At 46.5% G+C, this 22,617-nt stretch overlaps 2 protein-coding genes across 2 annotated transcripts in view; both read right to left on the reverse strand.

Annotated features, from left to right (window-relative positions):
* Nucleotides 1-5,119, reverse strand: part of LOC144256567 (MHC class I polypeptide-related sequence B-like) — a 45,106-nt gene extending 39,987 nt beyond the window's left edge. Inside the window, exon 1 of the mRNA XM_077801769.1 lies at nucleotides 5,043-5,119. Within this exon, the coding sequence (XP_077657895.1) occupies nucleotides 5,043-5,046 (4 nt within the window). The 5' untranslated portion in view covers nucleotides 5,047-5,119. The remainder of the gene's footprint in view (nucleotides 1-5,042) is intronic.
* Nucleotides 5,120-5,826: 707 nt separating this feature from the next.
* On the reverse strand, nucleotides 5,827-6,661 carry LOC144256518 (class E basic helix-loop-helix protein 23-like). The gene has a single exon (XM_077801566.1). It carries the CDS (start codon nucleotides 6,659-6,661, stop codon nucleotides 5,987-5,989), a length of 675 nt encoding a protein of 224 aa, XP_077657692.1. The 3' UTR covers nucleotides 5,827-5,986.
* Nucleotides 6,662-22,617: the final 15,956 nt, after the last annotated feature.

Below are 22,617 nucleotides of genomic sequence, written 5' to 3' on the forward strand. Positions count from 1 at the left end.
TCTTTATACAGAACCAAAATACAAATTTCAAGGGGGTGCCTACCTTCTTAGATCAACTTTACTAAACCATAGTTTTCATGCAGTAAAATGCATGTATTTGAAATGTACAGCTCCTTGAGTTTGGGTACTCATACATTCTTGTATCACCACCAGGGTATGAAGATGAAGAACATCCCCATCATCTCCCAAAGAAAATCTATGCAATAAAAATCTAGGTAGCCATTAAAATATCTGACTCATCGGTAGCAATACATAGTAGCAATACATTAAAATACATTAAAATATGTGACCATATAGAGCACCCCTTTATATTCAAAACACTAAAAAAATTAGGTGTAAAAGGAACATATCTCAACATCATAAAGGCTATCTATGCTAAGCTTCAGGCCAATATCATTCTAAATGGAGAAAAATTGAAGGCATTCCCTCTAAAAACTGGAGCGAGACAAGTATGCCCTCTTTTACCACTTCTATTCAACATAGTTCTTGAAACACTGGCCAGAGCAATTAGACAGATGAAAGAAATCAAAGGGATATGCATATGAAAAGAAGAACTTAAATTAGCACTATTTGCTGACGATATGACTCTATACCGAGAAGACCCAAAAAACTCCACCAGAAAACTTCTAGAATTAGTAAATGAATTCAGCAACGGAGCAGGATATATGATCAACACCCATAAATCAAATGCATTTCTGTATATCAGTGACAAAGCCTTGGAGAAGGAAATGCGGAAAACTACCCCATTCACTATAACCTTAAAAAAAAAAAAAGATACTTGGGAATCAGCTGAACAAAAGAGGTGAAAGATCTATACAATGAAAACTACAGAACCCTAGAGAGAGAAATCAGAAAAGACCTTAGAAGATGGAAAGATCTACCTTGCTGTTGTATAGGCAGAATTAATATTATCAAAATGACCATACTACCAAAAGCACTATACAGATTTAATGCAATTCTTATAATAATCCCAATGGCATTCCTCATAGAAATAGTAAAAGCAATCATGAAATTCATCTGGAAAAATAAGAGACCCAGAATAGCTATATCAATCCTTAGCAGGAAAAGCTAAGCAGGTGGCATTGCTATTCCAGACCTTAAACTATACTACAGAGCAATAATAACAAGAACAGCATGGTACTGGCACCAAAACAGACTGGTAGACCAATGGTACAGAATAGAGAAAAGCAGTATGGAGATTTCTTGGAAATAGGGGAATGGAACCACCATTTGACCCAGCTATCCCTCTCCCTTGGACTATATCCAAAGGACTTAAAAACAGCATACTACAGAGACACAGCCACATCAATCTTTATACCAGCACAATTCACAATAGCTAAATTTGGAGCCAACCTAGATGCCCTTCAGTGGATGAATGAATAAAAAAAAATGTGACACATTCACACAATGGAATTTTACTCAGCAATAAAAGAGAATAAAATCATGGTATTTGCAGGTAAATGGATGGTGTTGGAAAAGATTATGATAAGTGAAGTAAGCCAATCCGAAGAAAACAAATGGCGAATGTTTTCTCTGATATTTAGAGGCTGACTCATAATGGGGTAGGGAGGGGGAACATGGGAGGAATAGATGAATTCTAGATAGAGAAGAGCAGAGGGAGGGAAAGGGAGGAGGCAGGGGATTAGCAAGGATGGTGGAATGTGATGGACATCATTATCCAAAGCACATGTGTGAAGAAACAAATTGGTGTCAACCTACTTTATATCAAACAGAGATATGAAAAATTGTGTTATATGTGTGTAATAAGAATTGTAATGTGAAAAAAGTACATGTATAAAGACAAATTGGCGTGAACATACTTTATACAAAGTTATGAAAAACTGTGCTCTATATGTATAATACATTCCATTGTTGTGTATTTACAAAAATAAAATCAATTACAAAAAGATATGATCCTACCATTAGAAGATCCAAAAAGCTCTACCATATGACTTCTCGAGTAGTTAACAAATTAAGTAGCAGGATACAAAATCAATATACAAAAATTGATAGCTTTCCTATACATCAATAATGAATTCACTGAAAAAGAAATCAGCAAAACAATTCTACTCCCAGTAACCTCAGGAAAAAAATATTAAATACCTTAGAATAAATCTAACCAAGGAGATGAAGGACCTCTACATTGAAAAATTATAAAGCAATGAAGACAAAAATTGAGAAGACAGTAAGAAGATGGAAAGCCTTCCCATGTTCATAGATACACAGAATCAATACTGTTGAAATGGCTATATTACCAAAAGCAACCTACTGAGTCAACACAGTCCCCATCAAAATTCAATGACATTATTCACAGAACTAGAAAAAACAGTCCCAAAGCTCATCTAAGAAAAAAATGCTGGAAGTATCATAATACCTGATACTACAGAGCTATAGTAACAAAAACTGCATGGTATTGGCATTAAAACAGAAACATAGCCAGAGAGACAAACCCACAGAAATAGTCATATGATCCTTGGCAAAACATCATTTCAACAAGATAAGCATCAGTATATGTAAAGACTTCAAAAAACTTAACCACAAAGCAAATAACTTCATCAATAAATGGGTAAATGAACTAAGTAGATACTTCTCAAAAGAAGAAAAACAAATGGCCAACAAATATATGGGGAAAAAAGGTCCAACATCATTTGCTACAGGGATTTTGCTAAGTGCAAAATGCAAATTGAAATGATACTGAGGTTTCATCTTACTCAAGTAAGAATAGTAGTCATCAAGAATACAAGTAATAGGGCTGGGGATGTGGCTCAAGCGGTAGCGCGCTCGCCTGGCATTCGTGCGGCCCGGGTTCGATCCTCAGCACCACATACCAACAAAGATGTTGTGTCCGCTGAGAACTAAAAAATAAATATTAAAAAAAAAAGAATACAAGTAATAAATACTGGTGTGGATGTGAGGGGGAAGGACCCTTATACTGTGTGGCTGAGACTGTAAATCACTATGGAAATCAGCATGGAAATTCCTCAAAAGGCTAGGAATGAACCACCATATACCTGGCTATGCCACTCCTCACTGTTTATCAAAAGATAAATAAAATAAAGGCAGCAGACTATAGTGACACATGCATATCACTGTTTATTACAGCCCAATTCACAATAGCTAAATTATGGAAACAACCTAGGGGCCCATTATCAGATGAATGGATGAACAAAGTGTGGTCTATACAGAGTGAAGTTTTACTTAGTCACCAAGAAGAATAAAATAATGCCACTTGCAAGGAAATGAATGCAACTTAAGAATGTTAAGTAAAAATGCCACACTCAGAAAGTCAAGGGTCGAATATTTTCTCCCATATGTGGAAATTAGGGAGAAAAAATGGGATGGGGAACATCATTAAATTAGAAAAAAGACAAGTTGAGGAAAGGGACGAATGTGAGGGAAAGAGGAGGTATTGGAGAATGAAATTGACCAAATGATATTGTGCACATGTATGAATATGCAATAAAGAATCCCACTAATTGTATAATTATACTGCTCTAATAAATTTTTAAATAAATAAAGTTTGCATTCAAGGAAATGCAAATCAAAATTGTGTGTGTGTGTGTGTGCGCGCGCGCGCGCACACACGCACGCATAACACTGAAAGACAATTTCATATGGGGAGGGCCACAGGATTACACTTAAGGTTACACGAGTGCATGGGTCAGCACAAACTTAGCAACCACTGCTTCTGCTGCTGGACACCGGGCCTGCCACTATCTCTCCTGACAACTGTGCATTGTTATTGCCATTCGTGCAGCCTTTGCACAAGCACCAGTTTGTCTGTGTCACCACCACATCCTAGTCAGAGTGTCTGGGGAAACTGAAACCTCATCCAGGATCAGCTGCATGAAAGACTGTGGGAATTTTCCTCTTCCAAGGAGTAGAGGCAGTTTCTGCTTCCCACCAAGGAATTCGGTGATATAATAATAGGGCTCAGGTGCTGGGGACTGAGAGATGGAGAAAGAATGACAAAGTTCCATGATTGAGCAATCATCTGATATAAAACTTCAACAATTTGTAGGCACATGGTTTTGGCTCAAGAACAAGAGACTGATAAATGACATCTTTCCACTCATTCCCTTGAGAATATGTTTTTTGTTTGTTTGTTTGTTTGTTTTTAAATTTAATTTGAACTTTTATTTCAAGCTGTTATCCAAAAAATTTTTAACTAATGAAACGATTCTTTTTAAAAAATCGATTTTACCCAACAGGGGAAGATTTTCCTTCCCCTTTTCTTATTTCATGTATCAGCTAAGGAGTAGTGTGCTGTGGATCCGTTTCAGCCCCTCAGAGACTTTTGGGCCTTAGAAGCAGCTGTCCCTTAACACATCTGAAAATTGAAATTATGATTTCAGTCACAGATGGACACTATTCAATTTGATGCTAAAATTTAATCATGTTATTTTTGTAAAATAAGTTGATTTCAAATACTTTATTCTGATGGTATTCACGATGTACCACACATCTGTCTTAACTGAAACACATGACTTTTAAATTACAACATGGAAGTAATTTACAGAGTTGATGTCAGATGGCTTTCAAATGACCCCACAAGTAAATAACATAGTCTTCCTGCCTTGACTTACCAAAGGGATCTGGAATAGTCTAACACTAAGCTTTTTGGATGGGCAAAACTCATAAATTGAACTATTGAGGGGAAAGAATGTTGAAAAAATAAAAATGGAAATTAGCAGGAACCAGTATTAGCATATGTCTTCATGAATACGACTCAATCACACTTCATTTTGCAAATACAAAAAGGCCTTTTAAAATATATTAATTAGAGTTAAGCGCCTTGGACAGGCGCTCCCCAGGACGGAGGCACTCTGCCGGCTAGCACAGCATTGCCAAGGGGAAATCGATTGATGGAGCCGTTTGGTGCAAACAAGCGGGGACAGTTCTGTGCGGGGCTACCCTGTGGGCTGTGCGCTGCCCAGTGGACCAAGGAGAGTGGCAGAATTCTGAGCTTCGTACCAACTCTGAGAGGCAGACCCGCCACTGCTTACCGCCATGGGGCACCCGAATCCTAACAGATTACTCACCCATAGCCCGGCCTCCTCCCTCGAAACGGTCCAGAGTTGGTAGGGAGGGGACTTTATTGGTCCTGGGGCTAGATCGGGGTCCTGCGCTGACCGCACCGCACAGGCTGTGAGGACCTGTCTCCTTCAAGCAGTCCTCCTAGGCAGAGGGTCACCAAGGTCTCCATCCCAGCGGGCAGAAAGCGGTAGCTGAGGGGTCCCGGCATGTTCAGGGATGAATCCGCGGACTTCAAAGAGGCCTCCTCTTCCTGTGCCTCTTGGCAGGAAAGAAAATAATACAACTAACTCAGACTTGGACAAGGCCGGAAAGTTGCCCGAGGTCCTTCTGCGCACTGCCGCAGCTCCTTTGCACACCGCGGTGGTTGAGTCTTAGAGCGCACGACGGTACTCGCTAGGGGAGGGCTGAAGTCTTGGAACCCGCACAGGCGGGAGGTGCGCTGAGACGCGCGTTCTTGGGAACGCGCCCAGAGGGACCATGTCCCTGCAGTGTGGCTGAAAAGGCCGACCAGGCCTTACCCACCGGCTAAACCTCTCGACGCTGGGAGCCTGCGCTCCTGGGCCGGCTCTAGGCAAGACGCCGTCCTGGGTGGGACCAGTATCCGCCCCGCTGCGGCCCTGTGACTTTGCCACGTTCTTCTTTTGGAAGGTAGTGGCGGTGGCCGAAGGGACCGCGGTTAGTCACCCGCCACCGCCTGTACCTAGACTCCATGACCCCTGGCCAAGATCAGGGAGAGTGCCCAGCAGGAGCTGAGGAGTCCCAGTCGTGAATTTCGGTGCCAGGTCCGGCTTCGCGCTTTCCGCGGCCCCAAACTGTTCAGCGCCCACGGTCTGGGAGCGAGATCCGGCTGCCTTCTCCACTTGGGGTCCAGTCAAGCATCTCCAGTGCTGGCAACATGACTCAGGGGACAACGTAAACGGGAGGACGCTGCGAAAGGGGTCCCGGGTCTTCACGGCTTCTCATTACAGTGTTTGCAGAGAGCTGAGGGCGATCCCGAGAAGGCGGCGCACTTGTCGGGGCAGGGCCCCAGCGTGGCGCTCGCCGAGAAGGGGTAGACAGCAGCCTGGCCGAAGGGTGTCAGGGGCGCGGCGGCCACGGGCGCGGCCAAGCCCTGGCTTTGGTTGAGGTAGGCCACCAGGCGCCGCATCTCGTCCAGGGCCTGCGCCTGCATGAGGATGTAGTTCTTGGCCAGCAGCAGCGTGGCGATCTTGGAGAGCTTTCGCACCGACGGGCTGTGCGCGTAGGGGATGACCGCGCGAAGCCCGTCCAGAGCGTCGTTCAGGTCGTGCATGCGCCGCAGCTCGCGCGCGTTGATGCTGAGTCTCAGCGAGCGCTGCTCCCGGGGCCGCCGCCGCCCGTCCGCCGCGACCCCCGGCCCGCGCCGCCGCCGCCGCTGCTCGAAGGCGTCGTCCTCATCGCCACTCTGCTCGCCGCTGCTCTCGGCCGCTGCGGCGGGGGCGCGGGGAGCGGGCACCGCGGGGAGGTCGCCGCCCGGACCAGGCGCGCCGTAGCCGCGGGCCGCCTCGGGGCCCCTCACCGCCCCGTAGGCGAGGCCTGCGGCCGCCGCGTACCCGTGGCTCAGCGCCAGGTATGCGTCCCCTGACAGCGACTTGAGCTCGGCCATCGCCCGCGGGAGCCGGCCGCCGCTAGTTCCCGGCCTCGTGAGCCCCTCCGGCGGTCCGTCTGCTCCAGAGCCTTCGAGCCCGGCCTCTCCGGCCCGCCTCCGGCCCGCCTCCGCCCCGCCGCCGCTTCCTCCTCCTCCTCCTCACCGCGGCGCGCGGGCCGGCCCGGGGGCGAGCTCTCGAGAATATGTTTGATGGAGCTTTTATACCAGTTGATCCCATAGATAACTGAACTGGCATTATGTGATGGTGAATTGATTACTCAAAACATCTTTTTATTAGCTTTTATGTGGTCAATGATTTTTTTAATCTTACATTTCTAACCTTATTATGTAACCATTTATTCATTTCTTTACTGAAAACTGCTATTCTCCCTTGTCTTCATTTATATGACTGCTTTCACCTGCAGAAAGGTGAAAGGCCATTGTGCTGCTCTAGATGATAGGTTGCTCTTCTAGCATTGCAAGTGTCTTCATCAGACTGTTTTCATTCACAGAGGTTGAGCGTTCACAGGTGCAGAACACATGGGTCCTTTTCACTACCAGGTGATAGAGTTGCAATCACTGTTCATTCAAATTAGCCAGACAGGGTAAAGGCACAGCACACTCCCTCAAGCTCTTAGAAATTCTCACACAAATGTTTTAAAATAGGTTTACAGGGACTGGTGTGTAGCTCAGAGACAGAGTGCTTGCCTAGCATACACAAACTGAGTTCAATCTCCAACACTGAGAAATATATTAATATTTACACTCTCTTGTGTAGGATCAGATAGGAAAAAAGAAAGCTGATGTGAAGTGGTCATCACACCAGTGTCTTCCGTCTCTGGAACAATTGCATAGTAACACCAGCATCCTCCCCCACTCCTCTTCTTCAGAGCCACCAGGAACAGAGAGAACATTCTCTAGTGGGGACACTCCTTTCATCCCATTCATGTGGCATGTGAGATACCCTCCATGCCTATGTATCACCCCCACCCCCTTTTACACAAGGAATGTGTTATTGTCTGTGGCAATCCCCTATCCAACTATTCCTGTGGTGGGCATAGCTTTCTGCTCATCCTTGGTCAATATGAACTGGATAATGTGTCTCTTGGTTGAAGAAACATGACTCCGTGTCCAAATTGGTGCAGCGTCTTTTGCTCTGGTTCTTCTGAAGCACTCTGAGCATTTGCATCTCCTGCTGGGTAAGCAAAGCCCCCTACACTAGGGCTGCCAACATCCTTCTGAATTTTTCAGTTATGATTAAGTTTTTATCCCAGAAAATCTGTTACATAGACATCTATCATCTGTCTCTATTTTCTTAGCCAATAGAACAGTTATTATTTTGTGCCAAGAGGTTGCGTGCAAAAATTCCTAGATGCAGTCCATCTCTTCATTTCAGAACCTACTAATGTTTACTTATATCAGGGACTCAGTTGGCTGTCTCAAGTAAGAACACCAGGGTATCCACTCATTGATTCCAATCACTTTTTTTTTGTATCAGGGATTGAACCCAGGGGTACTTAACCACCAAGCCACATCCCAGAACTTTTTTATACTTTGTTTAGAGACAGGGTCTCATTGAGTTGCTTAGGGCCTCATGAAGTTGCTGAGGCCCTCATGAACTTGTGACCCTCCTACCTCAGCTTCCCAAGCCACTGGGATTACAGGTGAGCAGCACCACACCCAGTTTACCTGATGTTTTAGTCAGATTTTTTGCTGCTGTGACCAACAGACCTGATGAGAACAACTTAGAAGAGGAAAAGTTTATTTTTGGCTCAGAGTTTCAGAGATTAAGTCCTTGTTCGGCTAATGCTGCAGCTCTGGCTCTAGGGTGAGGTAGAATATCCTGGCAGAGAAAAGCACTTCAGGACTTGGTAACAGGAAACAGAGAATGTTTCACTCAGGAGAGACAAAATATAAACCCCAAAGGCATGCTCCCAGTAACCTTTGTCCTCCACCCACACTCTACTTGCCTACAGTTACCACTCATTTAATCCCTACCTGTAAATTAACATACTGATTAGGTTAAGGTTGAGGTTCTCATAACCAAATTGTTAAACCTCTAAACTTTCTTGCACTATTTCACCTCTTTGGAGGACACCTCATAACTAAACCACAACACCATACAAACCTGGAAGGGAGTTCTTGTGATCACTGTCCTGCTCTATTGCACACATCAGGGCACAATAATGCTTTCAATGGAACTAGGTCCCTGGGGGCATTGCTTTAATAAGCTCGTTTCCACTGTAATTTTTCTGTGCCATGTAGCCAGGTCTTTGACCACCAACCATGAATTTTTAAGGACCAAACACCCTCCAACTCTGAGTCATCACATGAGGGCTCCAGCTCTTCAAGGCAGAAGAAACCACAGAGTCAGCTCTGAATATTGGCCCCAGGTGGCCCTGCCCTCAGGTCCAGCCCTCTCTTGTTGTGAATCTTTTGGTCACAGAAAACTTTGAGAATTGGGTGGATTTTTTTTTTTTATGCTCTGTCAGATATGGAGACAAACATGTCCTTTTCCCTAACTCTTTTACTGTCTCTTCCCAGAGACATGAAATAAAAAAGATGAGACACACACACACACACAAATACATATAAGATATATATATTAAATTTTTTGGTATAAAATTATGAAGACATGAAGTAATGCATAGTCAGACGGGGATTGAGGGGTCCTACACAGTCAAGGAAAGCCAGTATTTTAGTCTTCTTGGGAGGAGGCAAACAAGGACACTTACAAATAAAATTCATTCACAATAATTTATATATACAATATGCAGTATGGCAGAGCTGCAAGCAGCTCACCTGTATTAAATCCTTCAACCCCAACAGTTGATGAATATGTCCTTCCAAATGGTAGAGAAGAGGAACCTAAGGCTCCAAGAGAGAAAGTGCTAGTCAGAGGAGGGTAGGAAGCCGAGTCCAGGCCCAGCCAGGGGCAGCAGTGTCTAAGCTCCCTGATGCATCAGGAGAGCCAGGAACTGACAGCAGAAGCAGAAATCCCAGCTTCAAGGTTCCAGTGTGGTAACTTTTTTTTTTTTAATTAGGGTGTGAACCAAGAGCACTTTACTACTGAGCTACATCCCCAGTCCTTTAATTTTTGTTTTGAGATGTAGTCTCAGCAAGTTGCTTAGGACCTCACTAAACTGCAATCCTCCTGCCTCAGTCTGCCCAGTCTCTGGGATTATAGGCCTGCGCCTGGTCCACTGTGGTCAGTTGGTGCCCTCTGCTGCTGATCCAGGAACGTGCAGACTCTCGACCTGTGGGGAAGAAGGAACCAGACAGTGTTCAATTGGTTGCACAATATTGTTTTTTATTCCCTCAGAACCTCTCTTTCCTCAGTTCCTCAAAATTCTGATTGGGCCTTTCTCTGAGAAAAGTAAATTCCCTGAGTTTTTTCTCCCTCTCATCCCATTTTGTTGCCCTCATAGGCTCCTCTGGGTCTCCATCAGCAGCACCACCTGTCTCTGTTTCTACCATGGAAAGGGTGAAAGAGCTGCAGTATTTGAGGACAAAATCTGGGAGGGAAGCTTGGTGCCCCCTCCTTTCAAGCCCAACCAATCATGATAGAGTAGGGGCCTCACGGAGACGGCAGCACCTAATCCTGCCAGGTCAGGGCCTGGGGCTCACTCACACACAGCACTTCACCCCCTTAGTTCACAGACCTCCTCCCCTGCAGAGGCAGGTGCTCACCCAGCAGGGCCTGCCCCACTGCAGCTCAGCATCCCTCCCTCCCAGCCCCGAGTTAGTAGCTCTGAGAGCCCACCAGGAAGCCCAGGGGTACCAGCAGACACACCTACCATGGAAAAACATATGTGGCACATGATCTGTTGCTCACCTGACCCTGGAGCAGCCAGTGCATAGGAGACTAAGAATCTTTGACCCTCTGCACCTGCCCAGGATCTCAATCTGCACTTTTCCCACCTTCTGCCCCCTATTATACCTATCTCTGGGAATTCAGCTCCTCCCCAAGAGCCAGTGCTTTCTGAGGTGGCCCTGGTCTTCCTGCCCCAGTCTTAGCAGGAACTTACCCAGGCCACAGTCCTCACAGCCCACAGGGGTCTTCTTTCCAATGCAGACTAGGGGCTTTCCTGAGACCCTTAGCCCGAGGCTGTCTGCCCACTCTGCACTCTGGGACTGCCACAGCCACAATCCAGATATCCTACATGGGGCACTCATATGATTTCTATAACATGAGCACTAGAGAACTATTATTCATATCCATGCAGCTGAAACTGGAAACATCCTTATAGAGACCCAACATTTCAAGCAGAAATATGCAGAAATGAGAAACCGACCTTCTGAACTCTTTTCCCTGGCAATGCCCTAGTGACATTCCAGGCAATCATTTTTGCCTACAGGAAATCAACATGAATACTCCCCCTGGGCTGGGGTTATAGCTCAGTTGGTAGAGTGCTTGCCTTGCATGCACAAGGCCCTGGGTTCAATCCCCAGCACCACAAACACACACACACACACACACACACACACACACACACACATACACACACAAATACTCCCTCTGTTTGCCCTACTGGAGAAGCCCAGGTAGAGAGAAAGAGCAAGCAGAAAGCTTATTTCCCTTTTGGGGGAGTCACCTTCATTGGGTCCATGCTCTGGGGCAGTCTCCTCAGGCTTGAGAAGCCAAGAGACAGTGAAATCAGGTTAAGGACAAGAAACCACCTACTACCCCCATGCCAGCCATACAGAAGGGGCAGAAACAAGATTTGAGCTTCTGTCCACCCTCCACCCTGTCACTGTTCACCCATCACCTTGGCTCTCTGCTAAAACCTGAACTTCCTGTTTTCTTTTCCTGTCCTCTCAAGCAACTTAATTATGGAGGAATCATTCTGACCATCCCTCACACCAAATTCACAGAGCAGTGAGCACCTTGAGAAAAGAAAATTGCTCAGGATGGGGTTGACGTTGTAGCTCAGTGGTAGAGCACTTGCCTCGCATGCGTCAGGCACTGGGTTTGATCCTCAGTACCACATAAAAATAAATAAAGATATTGGGTCCATCTACAACTAAAAAAAATACTAAAAAAGAAAATAGCTCAGTGTGGACAAGGGAAACCCACAGAGCACAGAACAAGATGCCCAAAACACTGAACTCTAGGGACTGTGACTCCAAGGACTAGAAAGGAAAATCTCAGAAGCAGGAAAAAAACAATAACTGCAGCTGCCTCACAGAGGGCTAGTGTCTCTCCCTAGATGGTCAAGGACATCTATTTTTCTCCTCTCCCTATCACCTGCAAAGCCACTCCAAGAGGAGGAGCCATGTGATGGGAATAGAAGGGAGCACATCCTAGGTGACCCAGAGGACACAATCAGGGGAAAGCTCCTGAGGAGGGACTAGAGGACCTGGACAGAGGACAGAAGATGACCAACTGCACTGAAGACCCCCACACCTGCTCTACACAGGCCTCCCTAAGGCTGTGCAGGCTGGGCTCTGGCACTCCAGGCCTCATGGGTCTTTTTCCTGGTTTCTTCATGAAGGCTGGAGTGTCTTGGGGAGAGGACATAGTCAGGAAGGGTCCAGAGACATCACCTCTCCTGGGGTTCCACTCCAGTTTCTAAACCTCCCAGCCCCAGATCATAGATGTTGTTATGATTTAAATATGAGCGATCCCCAAAAAGATCATGTGGTAAACAATACTAGAACATTCAGAGGTGAAATGACTGGCTCATAAGAGCCTTAAAATAATCACTGCGTGGGTTGGGGATGTGGCTCAAGTGGTAGCGCGCTCGCCTGGCGTGCGTGCGGCCCGGGTTTGATCCTCAGCACCACATACAAACAAAGATGTTGTGTCCGCCGAGAACTAAAAAATAAATATTAAAAAAAAATTAAAAAAAAAAATAATCACTGCATTAATCCACTGATAGGAATTGACTGGGTGGTAACTGTGGGCAGGTGGAGTGTGGGTGGAGGAGGAAGGTCCCTAGGGGTGAATATTTTTGTCCCTGGTGAAGGGAAAGCTCTTTCTGCTTCCTGTTGGCTGTGTCCTAAGCTGCTTTTCTTCTCCACACCCTTCTTCCCTTATGTTCTGCCTCATCTCAGGCCTAGAGCAACAGAGTCAGCCATCGATGGGATGATACCTCTGAAACCATGAGCTCCAGATAAACTTTTCCTCCTTTTCCTTCTTGTCAGGTCTTTGGGTCACAGCTGTGGAAAAACTGACTAAAACAGACGCTTTTACTGTGAGTTCCCCCAAGGCTATGATCCCCCAGATTGCAGATGTTTTTAATGTGTGTCCCTCTGAGGCCGTGATAATCTAGCCCACACTAATCAGCCCACCATTCCCAACACAGACCCCTGGTCAAGCCTGTGGAGCCTGAGAGAGGAGCAGAAGCCACAGCCCCTGCAGCCAGAAGATCTGCAACTAGAACTTCAAGGGAATTCCCTACCCTGGCTTTTGGCAGGGCTAAGGGGAGTAGCTGGAGACATGGCTCCCATCACTTCACAAATACACAGACCTCCATCCTCCTCCATTCCAGAAGTCTAGTCACCTCCACTGCGCTCTGTGCAGTGGGAGGCTTCAGGGACATTACAGCCAAGACAGGCCCTGCAATCTCTAGCCAGTGACCACTTTTCTCACCTGGACCCTCTGTAGCTGATGTTGTTCTCCTCTCCTTGCACCAAAGGAGCCAAAAGTAGAACATAGCACTAACAACAACAGCCAGAATGGTGGGCCATCGGCTCCGAAGCAGCAGTGCAGTGCCTGAAAGAAGGCTTGTTACACTCTGGTACTGGGGCTCAAGGCTTCCCCCCTCTTACCACCCTGGTCACTGACTCACCTTGTTGGGAACCTCTTCTGGGACTCCCAGGCTCACCACAACACACAGTGCCATTAATGTGATTCCCTCTGTGTCCCACGTGACAGCTGAACCTCTGCTCCTGTCCTTGGGGAATCCTGGTGGACACCCAGGTCTGGTAGGTCCCATTCCCATAGGACAGGATACTCCCAGACTTCTGTGTGTCCTGGCTCAGGGGTTCCCCATCCTGAAGCCAGGTCAGAGAGATATTCTGGGGATAGAAGCCCCAAGCCCAACATGTCACGAAGATGGTGTCTTCCAAGACCTCATCACAGGTTACATTCACTCTTGGGGACACTGGAGAAGAAAAGGCAGAAAAAGCAGAACAAGTCAGGGATGTTTTCAAACCCCTCTCCCCTCTAATAAAGGGAGAGGGAACAGGGCTAGTTCTCTCCACTCTTCTTCTGTCTATGGCCAAAGTCCTCATTGACTCCTGACCTTCTGCAAGTCTATTCTCAGTCTGGGGCCTCAATCCTTTGACTGGCAGGAAGATAGGCCTTGGCTTGTGGCCTCACATTCTCTCTCCCAAATGTTGATGCTGAAGAAGGGGTGCTGGGGGTTCTCCTGGATCATGGGTCCAAGAGGGAGCTCTACATGATAAACAGGCTGGTAGGCAGACAGGTAGGTGAGGATTCCATTCCTGCCTAAACCCCTGCTGCCTAAGGTTCAGGTTGCTTCCTGCTCATGGCCCAGATAGTTCATTTGCTGCCAAATCCTCCTGTCTTTATCCAGAAGCTTATCAGGACAGGGAAATCAGACTACAACACACTCACAGGGAACACACGTGTCCCATAGTACAAAGGGTCCCCTGGAGCTTCGGGAATTGGGGGGTACCTGTAGTTTCATTGAAGGCTATCCAGGAGTTCAGATATCTCCGGAGTCTTCCACAAACTGTTCCCTGCACATGGGCCCATTGAGCCTTGCTTTGAATGCCGTCTGCATCCCAGGAATTCTTGACTTTCATAGCCAAGATCTGAGCTGAGGATGGCTGCACCGTCCAGCTACCCGTCTCTGGGTGATAGGAGAGGAAGGGCTCCCCATCGTAGTAGAAATTCCAGAAGCCCCTGCTGCGGTTGTCCTCTCGTATTTCACAGCCCCAATTCTCCTGGAGGGAATGAGACCCTGTCCCGGCCCAGTAGTCACTTCTCTATCCCCTGGTTACTCTGCCTTCCCTGCCCAAGTATGAAACTTCAGCCCTCAGGGGACCCCTTCCTGACTCCCCTCAATGTCCTCCTGTGCTGAGCTTCATGGAGAACACTGCTTGCCTCCCCAACCAAATGCAGTTCAAATAGATTAAAATAAACAGACAGGAAAGTTGGGCTCCTTCAGGCTCAAGTCTCCTATAGGAGGGCTGAGAAATTATAAGACACCAGCCAGGCATCACCAAGGTCAGGCCAACTCCTGTGCAAGCAGAGACAGGAAAAGTAAAATAAAAGAAAGAAAGAACTAGCTGATAGTGAGACATCTATTTCCTGGTACCTAGCCCCCCACCAAGAAAGGCACAGCAATCTGATTGGACCAAAGAGTTCATGAAAAGCTTGTGGACACTGAGTTCCTTATCCAGGACTGGGTAGGGGGCTAGCTCTCTTAACCCCGCAAAGGCATATAAACCCCTAGATAATAATCATTCTTGGGTATCCCACTCCTGGGATTCCTCCTCTTTGGGAGCTCCACTTTCTTTCTATGACACTAATAAATTCTGTTACTTTGCTCTCACTCTTGTGTCTGAGGATTTCATTCTTCAAATTTGCAAAACAAAGAACCCAATCCCATGCTCTATGCTACAAAAAGGGACAGATCTCTGCTCTCTGTTCTCATCCTTCATGGAGAAATCCTCATATCACCCTTGCCCCTGCCCACACTCACCTCCTTTCTCCTCTTTCAGGAAGTTAATATCTGCTAGGGTCCCTTTAAGATTCTTGCCACTCTCTGCCAAGTCCTGGGTCTCTGTGTCCCAAGTCTCTGGTCCCAGGACTGTTTCTGCCCATAGTGCACAGGGCACTGCGCTGCCTCTCTCACTGTCATAGCTCAGGAAGGGCTGATCATCCAAGCGACCCTGAGCAAAGAACCTTGAGAGCACAGATCCACCTTGATATCTCACAGTGAGGTTGTAATGAAGACTGTGGGCTCCTGGGGAAGAAACAACAATGAATGACACTTCTTCCTGGAAATGACTGCACCATCCATGTTCAACCCAAAGCTTCTGCTCTCCTGACCACCCTTCGGATTCAGAAAATGCACATAGACAGCTGGACCTGGTGGTGCCCACCTGTAATCCCAGCGACTCAGGAGGCTGAGGCAGGAGGATCACAAATTCAAAATCAGCCTCAGCAATTTAGTGAGGCCCTAAGCAATATAGTGAGTCTTGGTCTCAACATAAAAAATAAAAAGGGCTGGGGATGTGGCTCAGTGGTAAAGCACTCTTGGGTTTAATCCCCAGTGCCAAAAAAGAAAAGAAAAAAAGAAAAAGAAAGATTGAAAATGCACATGGACAAAAACCAAGAAGAAGAATTTCTTTTTTTTTTTTTCCTGCTGACACAACATCTTTGTTTGTATGTGGTGCTGAGGATCGAACCCAGGCTGCACGCATGCCAGGCGAGCGCACTACGGCTTGAGCCACATTCCCAGCCCCATGAATTTCTAATACAACAAAACTAGGACACTAGAGAGAAAGGAGATAAAAGTGAGGGGTGAAGGGAGGGGAAATGGAGATGGGCAGGCATGTAGGCCAGGGCTCAAGGCAGGGGACACAGGCTCCCTAAGAGTACCTGTGGGAATCCAGGGCAGAGGCTGGCCTGCAGGGTTGGAAAGGCAGGAGTAGGAGAGCCAGAGGTGCAGAGCAGAGCTTGCCAGAGGCAGGCGAGGGCCCAGGAGGAACCCAGCATGGAAGGACTCACGGCCAGAGGGCTGCGGAGCTCAGGCAGTTGCAGGGGAGATGAGAGGAGATTCTGCCTCTGTGCAGGCCCCTCATGGACAAGGTAGAGCTGGAGGGGCCAGAGGGGCTGGAGTTAGTAACCAGAAAGGAGTCTAGAGTAGGATTGTTACCTAGAGAGAAGTGAAAGGTAGACTGAGTCTGAAAGCAAGAGTGGCATAATGAGGCCGCAGGTAGGGAGGTAAATGGTCCTGTTATCGTCCCCTGAGGAAGGCAGGCAGCAGTGTTCCCAAAGAACCTTGATATTTTTTTCAACAAAAGGGGGCTGTGAAAACTAAATTGTCACAGGCAAACAAAGGAAGTTGGACCTTCTACTAAAACCATACAAAAATATTAACTCGGGGCTGGGATGTAGCCCAGCAGTAGAGTGCTTGCCTAGCATGCACAAAGACAAAGTCCTGGGTTCCATCTCCAGCAATGAAAAAGGAAAAAAGAAAGGCCAAAAGCCAAGCATGGTGGCACACATCTGTAATTCGAGTTATTTGGGAGGCTGAGGTAAGAGGATCACACGTTTGAGGCAGCCTCAGCAATTAATTTAGCTAGACCTTGTCTCAAAACATAAAATAAAAAAAGGGCTGGGGATATAGCTCAATGGTAAAGAGACCTGGTTTCTATCCCCAGTACCACCACCACCACCATCAGCGCGCACACACACACACACACACACACACACACACATAAAGAAAGAAAAAAATTAATGCAATGTGACTCTAAAACCTAAACTTAAAAACTAAAACTAAAAATTCTTAGAAGAAAGCATTGGGAATAATCTCCATGACTTAGAGTTTGACCATGCTTTCATAGATAAATGCACAGACTACAAAGAAAAAAATTTTGATAATTTGGACTCACCCAAATTAAATATGTCTGTACACAAAGAAGACTCATGCCCAGGTGCAGTGACACACACCTGTAATCCCAGTGGCTCTCGAGACTGAGACAGGAGGATAGCAACTTCAAAGCCAGCCTTAGCAAAAGTGACGCCTAAGCAACTCAGTGAGACCCTGTGTCTAAATAAAATACAAAATAGGGCTGGGCTTGTGGCTCAGTGATTGACCAGTCCTGAGATCAATCCCTGGTACCCCCCAAAAAAACAAGACCCACAAAAAAATGTTCTATTGGGCATGGCTGTAATCCCAGCTACTTGGGAGGCTGAAGCAGGAGGATTGCAGGTTGGACATAAGCCTCAGCAAATTAGTGAGACCCTGTCTCAAAATAAAATTTTAAAAAGCATTGAGGATATAACTCAGTTGTAGTGTCCCTGGGTTCAACCTCCAGCACCATACACACACAAAAAGCACCCCCCATGGAAATGATAACCCCTAAAATGGGAACAACTATTGGCAAATCACATATCTAATGAGAAACTAATGTCCAGAATATACAAAGATCTGGGGGTGTAGCTTGGTGGTAGAGTGTGTGCTTATCAAGCACAAGACCCCAGGTTCAGGGCTGGGGATGTGGATCCTCAGCACCACATACCAACTAAGATGTTGTGTCTGCCGAGAACTAAAAAATAAATATTAAAAAAAAAAAAGACCCCAGGTTCAATTCCCAACACAAACAAACAACAACAACAACAAAATCCCAGGACGAAGCTGCTGCTGAGAGAGGCGTTACTAGAAGAATACCAGGACTAACTAAGTGGTGAAAACAAGGATTGGGATACGTGGTGTCGAGAACAAGAGCCCTTGAGGTCAAGCAACGAAAAGAGGAGAAAAAAGGTCAAGGAGCAATGGATCAGGAAACTTTTTCTGGGCTGGGTGGAGCAGGGGAGATGGGAGGACAAGAGAGATAAGTGGACAGAGCAAGGATAGGCATGGGGTACAGGTGACTCTGAGAGAAGTTGGGTGGTGGTGACAACAAGGGGGTGTCCTGGATGAAGGCAGATGAGGGTGGCTGTTGTGATTGTAAGGGTCCCACAAGAGGGGGCTTGTGACAGATACAAGTTGGTGAGGGTCCAAAGCAGATAGGCAGGGGTTGGGAACAGAGAAAGTTCCCACAGTGGAGAGATGCAGAGGGACACACACCGTCCAGCACCTGCAGGCTGCAGTGTGGAGGGCTCTCAAGGGTGAGGTTTAGGCCACTGAGATCGAGGGCCAAGAGCAGGTGCCAGCACTGGAGGGGGAAGGAGGATGCCATGCTGACAATGGCAGGGAGGTCTCGGTGCCCTGCACTGTGCCAGTGGCTGTCAGCATTAGGGCCCCTGCAATGGGGACGAAGAGAAGACTGACTGGAGCTCAAGCTCCATCAGAAACTTAGGGCCATCTGGCTGGGAGTGCAGCTCAATGGTAGAGCACTTTCCTAGCATGTGTGAGGCCCTGGGTTCCATCCAGCACCACAAAAGGAAAAGAAGGGGGGGGGGGAAGGGAAGGAAAGAATTATCACAATTTCAATGTTATTCCACACAGAAAAATTTTTAAAAGTCCTAAAATTCATATGAAACCACAAAAGACCCCAAATAACCAAAGTAAACTTCACCAAAAAGAACAAAGCTGGCTGGGTGCGGTGGCACATGCCTGTAATCCCAGTGGCTGAGGAAGCTGTGGCAGGAGGATCCTGAATTCAAAGCCAGCCTCAGCAATTTAGCAAGGCGCTAAGCAACTTAGCGAGACCCTGTCTCAAAAAGGACTGAGAATGTGGCTCAGTGGTGGAGTGCTCCTGGATTCAATCCCCAATACCAAAAAAGTAAAACAACAAAACTGGAGGTGTCACAATACCAGATTTCAAAATGGTTACAAATCAGCCAGGCATGGTGGTGCATGCTCATAATCCCAGTGGCTCAGGAGCCTAGAGCAGGAGAATCACAAGTTCAAAGCCAGTATCAGCAACTTCTCCAGGCCCTAAGTGGGCCCTTAGTGAGGCCCTATCTCAAAATAAAAATAAAATTAGAAGGGTTAGGGATGTTGCTCAGTAGCTAAGCACCTGTGGGTTCAATCCCAGTACCAAAAAAAAAAAAAAAAAAAAAAAAGACATACAAGTGACCAACAGATATATGAATAAATGCAAATGCAAACTAAAACAAGATAACACTGCACACCTATTAGATTGGTTATTGTCAAAACATGAAAAATGATAAGTGTCAGCAAGAATGGGGAGAAAAGAGATCACTATTGGTGGTGTAATTTAGTAAGTCATTTTGGAAAACAGTACAGGAGGTTCCTCAAAAAGCTAAAAACAGCTAGGCAGAGTGGCACACACCTGTAATCTCATAGATTTGAGAGGCTAAGGCAGGAGAATTGCAATTTCAAGGCCTGTCTGGGCAATTTAGGGAGACCTTGTCTCAAAATAAAAAATAAAAATAATTTTTTTAAAAAAGGAGAGGAGGGTAGTAATGTCATTCAGTAGAAGAGTACTCCTGGCTTCAATCCTCAGTACCCACACTCTACACACACATACACACACAAATCTAAAAACAGAATTACTCTATGATCCAGCAATCCCACTACTTCTACTACTGCACGTATACCCAAAGGAATTAAGATCAGCATTCATTGCAACATTATTCACAATAATCAAGACATGGAAACAATCTAAGTGTCCATCAACAGGTGAATAGATTTTAAAACTTTGGCATTAACCAAGCATGGTGGCAGGCACCTGTAACCCCAGCTATGTAGGAGGTTGAGATGGGAAGATCACAAGAGCCCAGAATTTCAAGACCAGTCCAGGCAAAATACTAGAATAGTAGAACCTAGTCTCAAACGCAAACAAACAAACAAACAAACAAAAAAAAACAAAAAAACTGTGACATACACATACAATAGAATACTATTCAGCCTATAAAAATGGGTAATTTTCCCTTGGGATAACATGGACAAACTTAGAGGAATTAAGTAAAATAAACCAGGCAAGGAGAGAAAAATGCTTTAACCTAAATGTAAAATATTAAAAAGTTGAAACTCAGAAGAAGAAAGTACATAGTGGTTAACAGAGGCTGGATTTGGAGTGTGAGAACAAATAGAAAAGGAGAGACATTGATCAAAGGACACAAAGTTTGTTAGATAGGAGAAGTAAGTTCTGATGTTCTTTCTATAGCACAGCAAGGTGACTCCATTTAAAAATGTGTTCTACTGAGCTATAACCCTAGCTATTTTTATTATTTTATTTTATTTTTAAGACAGGGCAATACTTAGTTGCCTAGGCTGACCTCGAACTTGCCAACCTCCTTCCTCTGCCTCCTAAGTAGCTGGGATTAGGGGCCTGAGGCACAGTGCCCTGCTGGGAGAAAGGTTTTAAACTGGGAAGCTCACAGTGGCAAGAGGAAAATGTCCTTTACAATTCCCTTTTAAAGGCTGACCATGTGCTTGCCTAGGGTATACAAGGACCTAGGTCCAATTCCTAGCACCATCTATATGCACAAATGCTGTGGGGACTTCTCTCTCTCCTCATTGCTTCCTTATTATAGGCTAAGGAGGGAGAGCTGGAACCAAGGAATTTCTGGTAGCCAACAAGCTCGTATTAGGGTAAAGGGGGCGCAAGAGGGGAGAAGACCCCCCTCCCCCCAGGCAGCAGGAGTCCAGGGGACAATGAGGTGGAACTGAGAGAAATCACAGGAAGAATCTCTTGGCCCAGAAAGTCTTCAGCCTCTAATCTCCCGAGCATTGGGTGAAGCCACAGTCCCCACAGCGGCTGTGGCCATGTCCCTACCAGCTCCTGGCAGGAGGAAAGGAAGACCTCCAACTCCAGGTACTGAGGACTCCAGTGACTTCGGATGCCTGTAAACTTCTCCCCAACACGGGTGGGAAGCGATCCCCATGAATACTGCTCAAAGGAGCAACCTGGGAGACAGCCCCGGGAGCTCGCAGCATCAGAAGTAAAAAATAATAAATAAATAAAAGTGCGAAAACCAACCACAGGGCAAAGAAGCGGCAAGGTGCAGCACCGATCTAGGTCACCGGACAAGGAGGCTGGGGGAAACCTTGAAAAGCGGAGTTGAGATTCGGTGGCAAAGTGGCTGCGTCCAGTCCAGCACCACACCCCTCTGCCAGCCAGGGATCGTGCACCTGAGCGCGTCAGCCCCGGAGACGCTCAGCTCTCGCTGGAACCAGCCCGCAGCCCTGGAGTCTCACCGCTCTGAAGGTCCGCAAGGAGCCTACTCACCAACTGCGGCTCTCACGGGAGCACAGAGGACAACCAAGGCCCGGAGCAGCCGGACACCGCTGAGCCCCATACTGCGCGAGTCTGCCACCCCTTCAGCAGACCGGACTGGTGGCGGAAAACTCAAAAGTGCTCGGAAAAACCGCGTGAGCAGAGCCTGTGGTTGAGCAGAGGAACACTGACTGCCGCAGTCTGGCTGGGCACTGAATCAGGAGCCACTCAAGCAGGAATAAAACTATATTTTGAAAATGCCGCCAATACCCCCTATGTCAGGGAAGCAAGCCGGTCCTCGCACGGGTTGGTTCTACCGGGACCAGGCGCCGGCACCTCCCCCGGAAATCCCTCCTATTGTACTTCCCCAACCAATGGGAACTCTCTCCAGGAGTCCCATAACCTGAATCCCGTAGCAGGCCAAGGTGAACAGCAGGAGTCCAATATCCATATGAATGTAGATCTTAACATAATCATATCATCTCAATGGTTAGCTGGAGTCACCTTACAACCAAAAGTGCCATGCAATTTTACTTGGCTGTGGCTCCTAGCAACTGACCTCACTCTGTCACTCTGTTGCTTAAGTAGCAGCTGCGCAGAGAGGAGTGTCTGTTGGGCTTCCCCTCTCACGTACTTTTTAAAGCATTTTTTTTTTCTTAAAGAGAGAGAGAATTTTTTAATATTTTTTTTTTAATTTTTCGGTGGACACAACAACTTTGTTTTATTTTTATGTGGTGCTAAGGATCAAACCCAGCGCCCCGCGCATGCCAGACGAGCGCGCTACAGCTTGAGCCACATCCCCAGCCCCATGTCTTTTCTTGACAGGATTCCTGTACATCCTTAGAGGTACTTGAGGAACAATGGAGGTGTAGCTCAGTGAGTAGAATGATTAATTACCTCCTATGCACAAGGTCCTGAGTTCAATCCCCATGACACCACAAGAGAAAAAAACAAAGTGCTAAGGAAGAGTGATGAGGGTAGGCAATCTCACAGCTTCATGCATAGTTGTTGTTTAAAAACCGACCTAATCTTTTTTTCCTTTTTTTCACAAATAAGTATCTTAAGTCTACTGATGGAGCCTTTAGGCAATATCTAGACCTTGATCCTGGAGGACCCTGATCCTGGAGGCAAATTCTGAG

This window comes from Urocitellus parryii, chromosome 8 (genome assembly GCF_045843805.1).
Source record: "Urocitellus parryii isolate mUroPar1 chromosome 8, mUroPar1.hap1, whole genome shotgun sequence".
NCBI classification, from domain to species: domain Eukaryota; kingdom Metazoa; phylum Chordata; class Mammalia; order Rodentia; family Sciuridae; genus Urocitellus; species Urocitellus parryii.